The sequence below is a fragment of the Rattus norvegicus genome, chromosome 17, assembly GCF_021556685.1.
Source record: "Rattus norvegicus strain SHRSP/BbbUtx chromosome 17, alternate assembly SHRSP_T2T, whole genome shotgun sequence".
Lineage (NCBI taxonomy): Eukaryota > Metazoa > Chordata > Mammalia > Rodentia > Muridae > Rattus > Rattus norvegicus.
The window spans coordinates 8920685-8931154 of NC_141550.1; the positions used below are offsets into that span (position 1 = coordinate 8920685).

General features: G+C 44.2%; 1 protein-coding gene across 3 annotated transcripts; it reads right to left on the minus strand.

The window, feature by feature from the left end:
- Positions 1-506: 506 nt before the first annotated feature.
- Positions 507-10427, minus strand: C17h5orf24 (similar to human chromosome 5 open reading frame 24). Of its 3 annotated transcripts, none has more exons than XM_087591304.1 (3): positions 10380-10427; positions 4246-4678; positions 507-3958 (listed from the first exon to the last, which is right to left on the minus strand). In XM_087591304.1, the coding sequence occupies exons 2-3, from the start codon at positions 4673-4675 to the stop codon at positions 3807-3809; spliced, it is 582 nt and encodes a 193-aa protein (XP_087447430.1). In that variant the 5' UTR covers positions 4676-4678; positions 10380-10427; the 3' UTR covers positions 507-3806.
- Positions 10428-10470: the final 43 nt, after the last annotated feature.

Consider the following 10470-nt stretch of genomic DNA (forward strand, 5'->3'; position numbering starts at 1 on the left):
ACTAAGTCATCTCTCCAGCCCCAATAACAGAAATTCAAGAAATACAAATATATAATTATATTTTTTTTTAAAGAGAGGAATATTAGAATACAAAATTCAGCAGGGTGTAGTGATGGTGCACACCTTTAATCCCAGCACTCTGGAGGCAGAGGCAGAAGGGTCTCTGAGTTTGAGGCTAGCCTGGTCTACACAGTGAGTTCCAAGAAGCAAGGGCTACACAGAGAAACCCTGTCTGGAAAACAAAACTAACCAATCAAATAAATAAAAATAATAGAAAATTCCAAGATAAATATACTACCAACAAATGATGAGAAGGTCTCTGTTTTCATTTATGGCTTCTCTACTGTGCTAGCCTACCCTCACAGTAGGAACAGCAGGCTTGGTCCCAAGACCACAGAGCTACGTGACTGACCACTCCCAAGACTGTCCTCTGACCTTTCAGATACTGTGGCATGCACATGACTCCTGAACCCCCCACATAGAAAATATATAAAGTGGTACACAGCTGGCTTTAAAGTGATGACTTTATTAATAAATATACATCCATATGATGATGTAGATACAAATCATGAACACTACTCCATTCCATACACATAACTGCACACGAGTAGCTTAAGTTCATGGACATGGAAACATACACAGTATCTATTCAGACTTTTTACAGCAGAGGACAACGTGCTTATTATCAGTTAACTGGTAATTGTTTCTCATAATTGTCTGTGGAAAAAGGAAACTGTGAATCAAAGAATCAAGAGTGGCCTGATTAAATCACACAACTGACTTACTACAGCATCACTTCTAAAAACTTAAATACATTGTATGTGAGAGCACAGGTCTGTCTACTTGGAAGGAAAAGGGAGAAAAGCAAATATTTAGATACATCTTAAGAGTTTGAACGCAGTCATTATGCTAGAACAGACAGATTAAAAGAGCATCAAAACTTTTTATGCCCAAGACTGTTGTGAACTGTTACACTGCTGTAACGGATCATAAAGTTTTACTGCATATAGACAAGGAACTGACAGAGCAATCATCTTAGTATCCCCTGAACTGTTCTCTTAAAGCTTCTTAAAGCATGAAGAAGTTCACCATTTAAACTTACACACTGTGGTTATTATTACACTGGATGAAGCGTCTTTAACCTGATAATAAATGGATCCAGATTTTACCTCAAAGAAATCCTACTCATATTTCATGAAAATATATGTAAATTCACACAAACACCAGTTTGGAATGAATAAATACCACTTTTCAGATGTCCCTTTTAAAAAAGTAATTAAAAATACAAAGAATTGTTAGTCTGATTTAAACACTAATTAAAAAATGTTTCAAATATTAAAAATTAAACCAAATACTATTTAATTTTTCAATATATTGTGCCAATATATATTTTTAAATATCCAGTGCAAAACTCCAAAGATAGTATCAAAATCACCCCATACTAAAGATTAATTAGGCAAGGTGATAGCTGTGGAAAGTGAAATTTTCATCTGTATTGACCCCTTATTTGTTTTGATAACAATAATAAATAAGGCATGTAAAATATCCTTTTCAGAAAAAAGTAAAACAAACTTACTTGAATAGTAGATCATTTTCTGACAAAGTTTAATATAGAATAGTGAAACCTATTTATGAAGAATAGAATCACACAGTATAAAATTAGCAATTTACCTTTTAAGGAACAATTATACAGTGGGGTGGGGGTAGGGGACAACAGTTTTCCCCGACTGAATATACTGGCATCTAGGCAATGTTTCACATGCTATTTCAGTGTCTGTCATGACAAAGGACCATGTTACAAAAGATGCAGAATGCAGTCTTTAGATCATGTAGAAGCAAAAATATTTTTATGTGAAGACTTCCTTCCTGTCCTCACCGTGCCTCTCCAACGTGGCACTGGTAAACTGTCCACAGGGAGAAAAGTAGAATCAGGTGTTCACCAGTGCACACATTTCATATCCCAAGTGCTGCTCGCAGTTTCCTAAGTGACGTCATCCACTCACAACTGTAGCCATCCATCCATCCACCCCTGTTCCTGGGATCAAGCTCCTAATACAAACACTGTCATCAACATATACAAGCCACCCACTCTATCTTCTGACACACAGCACAGCACCACTGAGTAGACGTGCTGGAGAGCTGAGGGAAGGGGATAGGTGTGGGAAAGGGCAAGAAGAAATGACAAGGTAGAAAATCAGGAAGGAAATCAAACTGAAAGGATGCCATGTAGACTCATGAGGAAACACAACATGCACCCAAGTCCTTGACATTCTAGACTAGACTATTTCAACTGTCCTCAGGAACTAGCCTTGCAAGGAATTCTCAACAGCCAGCTGCTGAACAACTTCAGAAACAGCTACGTGACAGATGAACACGCCAATGAAGACAAGCATCTGCATGTGCCAGAAGTTACACTGTTCTGAATAAGTCATTCAGTTTTATATTCTAGGCTGGTTCAGTGGTCGTCCAGCATTGCTCACTGTCCCCTGTGGTTTGTGCGAAGCTGGTACTGCTGAGGTTACAGTCTCCACACATAATAAAGCACGTACTACTGCAGGAGCAGATGCCCAGCTGTTGTGTCAGCTATCATGGGGCACCTGAGATTTGCTGCTTGTCCGCCGACAGAGGTCTGAAACATGGTATTTACATACAGTCAGTTTGCATGGACTGAGAGCAAGCCTAACCAACCAGTACGTGTGTCCCTTTTAAATTTCTGATTATTTTTAAAGTTTTTAAGTCCTTTAAATCTACATTTTATTCTCAAAAGCGTTTAAAATGCAAGTAAAAAACATAATTTTTTAAGTTCAGTAAAAGCTTTTCTTTGTTGTTTTTTTAAAGATAGGGTCTCTCTACCTAGCATTGGCTGTCCTGGCACTATGTAGACCTCACACACTCAGAGCTCTGCCTGCCTCAGCCTCCCAAATGCTGGAATCAAATTCCTGGGCCTCCATACCTGACCCACGGAAAGCTTTTCAATCTTAAAGTTTATAACAGTTTACTCAGAACAAATTCAAAATAAATAAAATGTGTATTAACAGGAAACATTTCCAAAGATTACCCTAAATGAGTATACCTTCATGCCCAGTACTTGACTTTTCTACACTGTGTCTAAAGCAAGCCGCACCAGGGAGCCTTCTTTTGGAAGAAACGGTCATCCTGGAGCCATGCTGCCATTTTTATGCTACCCAGCGCTCATTTCACAGGTTTCGCGCATACCAAGTTACATTTATTGGTATTTGGGTCCTGACAGCCAGGACACTGCTTCCTGCTTAGACCAATTTTGCAGTTGACCACTCAATTTGTGTCCTTTGGTAGGTATAAATCTGAAAATGCAATTAAGTACTAATGAAGTGTAATAACAATTACGCAGAAAAACTAAAAAAAAAAAAATTTTTTTTAAATAAATGAACAATAGTAATAAATGTTTTAAAATATAATACTAAGTATATGAAACACAAAACAGAATGACTATAGTTACATGCAGACTTCTAAGGGTTCTTTTTTCTTGTATATTAAATATGCTGTGCAGGTTTCTGACGTACTCAAGGGTTTGAGCTGTTTGTAGTGTTTGGTGCATATGCTCTTAGGCAACTGAAAACACACACCCTGTAACTATGCTCTCTTCGAGGCAGACACTGCACAGTGCTTTAGGAATGATGATCACTAATGCCATGCGAATCAATAAAGAAGAAGCTGTGTTTTAAGTTCCAAAGCATCCAGAGAGCTGTGTCTTATTTCACAGCCTTCCCCGCCCATCTGCTCACTAGTTGCTGCTCCCCGCTTCAGTTACAGTGCCTCGCTCTGGATTACTCACAAGTAAAAGGAGTCCACTTAGAACAGCCCAAAGGGAAAGCACAGACGACTGAGCTGAGTGTCCTGTCCTGTGAACCGTGTACAACACAGACACAATGTACTACTCCTGCCCAAAGTGCACCTCTCAATTGTGGCAGCTTCTGAGCTAAAAAGAAAGAAAAAGAAGTGCGGGGTGAGGGAAAGCAAACGGAAACAGAACTGGGGAGTCCACGTGGTATGATTATGTCAAATTAAAGCAAGAAGCTTTGGGGTGACTAACAATTTGCTCCTAGCACGTGCTCTCCTGTCTCGCTCATTCACTGGGTGGCTTGACCTCACCACTCGTTTCCTGAACCCCGTGAACCACTCTACTGTGCATCATAGGGTAAGGAAAGGCAGCAGTGCCACAGCCATAACCAAGATCTGCAAGACGGGACAGAGCTTTAATGCTACCTGGAGGCCTGCCTGGGCTGACTTTGTATCCTGCAGCTTTGGTTGTACCCAGAGGCCTGCCTGGACTGGTCTTAAATCCAGCTGCTTTGGTGGTTCCCAGGGGTCTGCCTGTGCTGGTCCGGTATCCTGCTGACTTGGTGGTTCCCGAAGGCCGGCCTCGCTTACCAGATCGATTGAGGTTTTTCTTTTTCTTTAGTTCATCTTTTATCTCTGTGTTTCTGCCACTGGTAGGCTGCAAGTGTGCTTCGTTTAATGGGTCTTGCCTCTGACAGAGCATGGGTTTGTGGCTGACTGTGTGGCTGTACTTGCTTTGCTGGGAGGAGTACAGATCAAACTGATCAGCGGCTCTCATGGCGGCGTCATCACTGAGGCAGGGAGGCTTGCCAGGCCCGCAGAACGCTGGGTTCCCGCCTGCAACCGGGTGCATCATTTCCTACCGAGACAGAGACAAGAGCAGATGAGTGCCTGTCTGTGTGACACAGTGCAATGGGAAAGTCATCTTCTGACAGCCATGTAGACTACCGAAAACTACAGCAACATGGTAGACTCCAAAACTCTTACACACTGTTCCATCCAGCTAAAGCACTCCTTCCTTCTGTGAGGACGGAGACCCAGAAGGTTCAATTAGGGGGTTTACTCTCCTTCCCTGCCAAGTCTATAAAACTAGGAAGCAGATGCTAAGGAGAGAAAGACCAGAGAACCCAGACACCTGGGTGAGGTAGACAGGAGTTCTAGGAACGAGGTTTTTCTAGGCTGTGACCCATGCTGGGTAGCTTGTTCAGTGCTGCAGCTGCCTCTGAGTTGTCTATACGGCCGTAAGTGACCTAACTCGCTGGTTCACTAAGCCAGCCTTGATGGGAATTCTTTGTGATTTGTTGGTGCCCGACCTAGAGTACATAGTGTTGTCCATGGCTCCCCCAAGTCACACCACAAACAGCATCAAAGAGTCATGGCTTTCTCAGTTATAGGTAGGAACCAATGTCACATAAGACCACTCAATTAGAGGCTGGAACAATGGCTCAGCAGAAGACTTGTTGCTCTTGCAATGGAACAAGGCTCAGCACCCACATAGTTTCACACCATCAATAATAGTTCTCGTTCCAGGGGACTGACATCCTCTTCTGATCTCCTTGGACACCAAGCATTCACATGGTAAACATGCATACATGTAGGCAAAACAGTCATACACAATTATTTTTCAAAAATCTTAATTCTTCTGAAAACAGAACTCAAAACACTAACTTAATACCTATAATATCTGGCTAGAGCTGATAGAAGTAGAAAATGAATAGTTTGTAGGCTTTTTTCCTTTTAAGTTATTAAACCCTAGAAAGATAAAATCCAAAACAAAGGCCAAAAAGATGTCTCGGCAGGTAAAGCCCCTTGCCGCCAAACCTGACATTCCCATGACTGGAAAGGTAGGAGAATCCATTCTCATGTGTCCTCTGATATCCACATATTTGCATAACCTGTGCCCGCACATGCACACACAAACACAGAAATAAATGTTAAAAAAGTTTCAACACAAATAAAACCCCAGAACTCTCACTAAACTGGGTTTCCTTGCCTAACTGTAGCCTGCCTTCCTGGTACTGAAGTGTATTTTCACTTGGGCACTCTTAACCTGATCAGTTTCCACAAAGGGGACACCCAGTCATTATGGAAATATATTATTTATACAGGATCCTGAGTGTGTGTTACACTTTTCAAAACCAGATACTGTCAAGCAAAGAACACAATGTCTTGGCCTAGCACAAAATCCCTTTCAATGGCCTCTATCCAAACAAAAGGCAGTATCCACACAGAGGCTAAACAAAGGGTCTGATCAGCTAAAACAGATGAGCACATACACAATGTGACTGATGTTCACGACCTGAACATCAAGTAACAATCAAATGCCATTTACTCCTACAACATAACCTTAACGCCAAACAGGTCATTACAGGGTATGCCATCTTGCTTTACAGAGCCCTGAACAAGTCCAAAGTCATCGGTTGTCTGTGATTTTTTTCCTTCTATACCACAAGGCAATGAGTTTTCAGGCCGCAATACTGTAAGGCAAGAAAGACAAAGCTATGAACTCCGATTCGGATTTAAAATAGAAGGCCTGCAGTGGCATCCTCCACATACAGAACACTGCAATTCTGCCCTGGGATCAGAATAAGGCACTTAGTCCACTTAGTCATGCGAGCAGGAGGAACAAGAACTCATCACAGAGCACGCGCTACTCAAAGAACAACAAAAATACTAAAAGGAGTAATTCTGCTCACTTCCCAAGATATGCGAGCCAACTACCAACACTTACTTCACTAGCTCCAATTCTAACTTCAGGAAGGAAACAGCTGGCACTTGTCTCTAATCCCAGCAGAGGCAAAGGCACTTGCATCTCTTAGTTCCTAGCCAGCCTGATCTACAGGGGTTCCACGAAAGCCAGAGAAACCCATATTTTGGAAAACAATCAAGCAACAACAGAAAAAAGAAGAGAAAAGAAAGAAAAAAAAGGAATAAAGAAATAGGAATCCTCAAGGTAAGTTTTAAACATAATACTAGCCTAAAGTTGGCTTCTGAGCATTCTCTGTATACTACACTTTGCACACGCTCCGCAGTGTACGCTTTCTCACAGAAACAGAACAGGGACTGGAGACTGACTCAGCAGTGAACAGTGCTTGGTGCACGATTTTGAGGACTAGAGTTTGGATATTAGCACCTACCTTACAGAGCAATTTTGACTACACACACAGCTTGCCAAGAGGAGTGGAGTCAGGAAGATCAATAGCTGAGAAAAAAGAAGCTCCAGGTTCAGGGAGAGATCCTGACTCAAAAGACTGGGTAGACCTTGCTGTAGTGACAACGCATTTGTAGTCCCAGCACTCAGGGGGCAGAGGCAGGTGACCTCTAGGCGTTCAAGGCCAGCCTGGTCTACAGAGCTAATTCCAGGAAAGCCAGAGATACACAGAGAAAACCTGTCTCTCAGAAAAACCAGAGGTGGGGGGGAGAGGGGGGGAGAGAGAGAAGAAGAAGGGGGGGGGGGGAGGAGGTGACGAGATGAGACAAACACAAACAGAAGACAATACCCTGGTCTCTGCATCAACACAGTCACATACATGAACAAGTGTGTACTTGCTCACACACGCACATGCACACACACAAATAAGCCTTTTCCCTTTCTTTTTACACTCATTAGATTACAAAGCCAAATAGGAGTTTAGATAACCTGAAGAGGGAGCCAGCCGTTTGTGCTAGCATGGCACAGTCACGACAGCCAGCCAGGTATGCCTTCTCTACACTGAGTCTGCTAAACAGCATCCACGAGATGTCAGTAATACTGCTTTTCCCCGAAATTTATGACAACCAAGACTTTCTCTAGATAGTGCATAGCAAATTTCAGACAGCCAGGACCTCAAAAAATAAACAAACAAAAAACCCCTTGGAACTGGCTCAGTTGTGGGTGAAGTGCCTGGGTTTGGATCTCCAGCAAAAATGCTAAGCACAGCACCCTGTGTCTGTAACCCCACAGGGGAGGTAGCAGGCCGGCAGCAGATTCGTTGGTCAGCCAGCCTACCGGAATCTAAGAGCTCCAGGTTCAAGTTCAGTGGGAAACTTTATCTCAAAAACTAAGATGGAGAGCAGCAACTAAGGAAGACACCTGGCATTGACTTCTAGCGCTAGGAATGCACACACATGCACACAACCACAGATGTGCAACCATGCTTGCCAATCTTACCACTGGAAAGGCTGCAGAGCATCCAGAGTCAGACATCCCCGAGCTCCATAGAAAGCAAGAAACGGAGGTAGTAAGATGGGAGCTCTTTCTCTTATACATGGGATTGCCAGATAAAGGAAAAAATATTCTTTTTAAAGATGTATTTATTTCATGTATGTGAGCACACTGTCACTAGCTTCAGACACACCAGAAGAGGGCATCAGATCCCATTACAGATGGTTGTGAGCCACCATGTGGTTGCTGGGAAATAGTAGTCAGTGCTCTTACCACTGAACCATCTCTCCAGCAAAGAAAAAAGTATTCTTACAACCTGTTTCAGCACTGTGAAATCCTTTATATATAAAACCATTTATTTACGTGCATGATAACTTTCAGCATTTGGATAACACATTGGCATTAACCCTGTTCATCAAAATGCCTATCTGTTTCCACTCCAAGACCTACCTGCTAATAATTCTTTGGTTTGGTTTTGGGGTTTTTTTTTTTTATTTTTTATTTTTAAAGTTTGTCTTACTTTGTCTAGGCTGACCTGAAACTCATAGCAATCCTCCTGCCTCACCAAGCAGGTAATGGGTATAAAGGTGTTAACCAACATGCTTGGCCACCTATTACCTTATTTTTAAAATCATGCTTGTCTACATGAGAACAAATGAGTGTGAGTGCCCCTGGGATCCAGTACACTTAGTTACCTTTGGCTTCGAGTTGTGTCAACATACTGAAGGGAACCAAAACCTAGCTCTCTCCAAGACCCGTACATTTTTTTTTTAAAGATTTATTCATTTATTATATATAAGTACACTGTAGCTGTCTTCAGATACACCAGAAGAGGGCATCGGATCTCTTTACAGATGGTTGTGAGCCACCATGTGGTTGCTGGGAATTGAACTCAGGACCTCTGGAAGAACAGTCGGGTGCTCTTAACCGCTGAGCCATCTCTCCAGCCCCGTACATTTTTTTTTAAATTTATTTATTATATATGAGTACACCATTCCTGTCTTCAGACACAGCAGAAGAGGGCATCAGATCCCATTACAGATGGTTGTGAGCCACCATGTGGTTGCTGGGATTTGAACTCAGGACCTCTGGAAGAGCAGTCAGTGCTCTTAACCGCTGAGCCATCTCTCCAGCCCAAGACCCGTACATTCTTAATCGCTTCCCCCCCACCCCCCAGCTATTCCTGGATTCTCTCCATGCAAAGCTCACTAAAATGATGTGGGTTACATTTAAGAAAGTGGGAAGAATGCCTAGCAAGCGCAAGGCCCTGGGTTCGGTCCCCAGCTCCGAAAAAAAAGAAAAAAAAAAAAAAAGTGGGAAGAATATGTAGTTGGCATGTAAGCTAAGAGTTAAAGAACAAATTGTGTTGCATAGCGAAGGCTACAGCTGTTCGTAGTACTAGGGGTGGAACCCAATGCCTTGCACATAGCAAGCAACGGAGAAGTATCTTTTAAAATGGTTTACTGGAAAGTTTAAGGAAGCCAACAAGGAGTTTTACTGAGACTTAAATTAATAGTTTTGAAGGTCTGCTGCGATTTGCTTTCCCTGCAGTTTTACTGTAGGTAATCCCGCCGTCTTTCAATGAAAAAAAAAATCACTTTTTTTTTTAACCTTGCATGTGGCAGACATAGCTCCCAAGAAAACTATCTTTAGTAAATTCACAAGACACCTTGAAGCTCTGTAAATATAGCAAAGCTTCAAAGGCCCACATCCCGTTCTCGTCCAAAGATCAAATATCACATAATCCTCGGGGGTTTTGTTACTATTTGGCTAACTACTATAGATAATTACATGTGACTTCATAATTCTAAACCAGTGTGTGTGGAGGGCCGTGTCAATCATTGAGGGTGCTGCTCCGCTCCCTGCCTCGCGAGAAGTTTAGATACTAGGACACAACATAAATAACGGTCTCCTTTGTCTTCTCTGCGCTCCTTAACCGTGCCCCACGGCGGCTCCCCCAAGCCAGCATCCTAACTGGAACCCGAAGCGTTCCCCGCCGTGTCGCCGGGATGCGGGGTCTACCGCAGCTCGAGGGCGAGCCTGCATCCCCGCGCCCACCCTGCAGCCATGGCTGCGCGGCCCGCGCCGTGACTTCCGCCTGCCGCGAGGCCGGCGGGCATCCGGGCGGAAGTACCGCGGGCCCAGCCGCCCCGGAGGAAGGAGGAGTTCGCGCTCTCCGCCGCATCCCGCGCCCGGGCTCGCCAGACCCCTCGCCAGCCGCCGCCCCGCGCCCTACCTCGGCCGCTCGGAGCCCGGCCCTCAGAGCGCCCAGGGGCCGCCCATAGGCAGGAAAGCCCCCGCCCGTTCCGTTCAGTCCGGCCGCGCCCTCTCCGTGCGGCCCAGTCCAGTCACGGCAGAGGGCCGGCGGCGGCGGCGGCGAGGCCCACGCCAGCGCCCGACTCCCAAGAGCCCTCACCGCGGGCCCCGGACGCGGGAGGAAGAGACCGCCACAGCCCCGGAATGTGAGCGCCGCTCGCGCAGGCGCAGGCGCACGCCCGCCCGCCTAA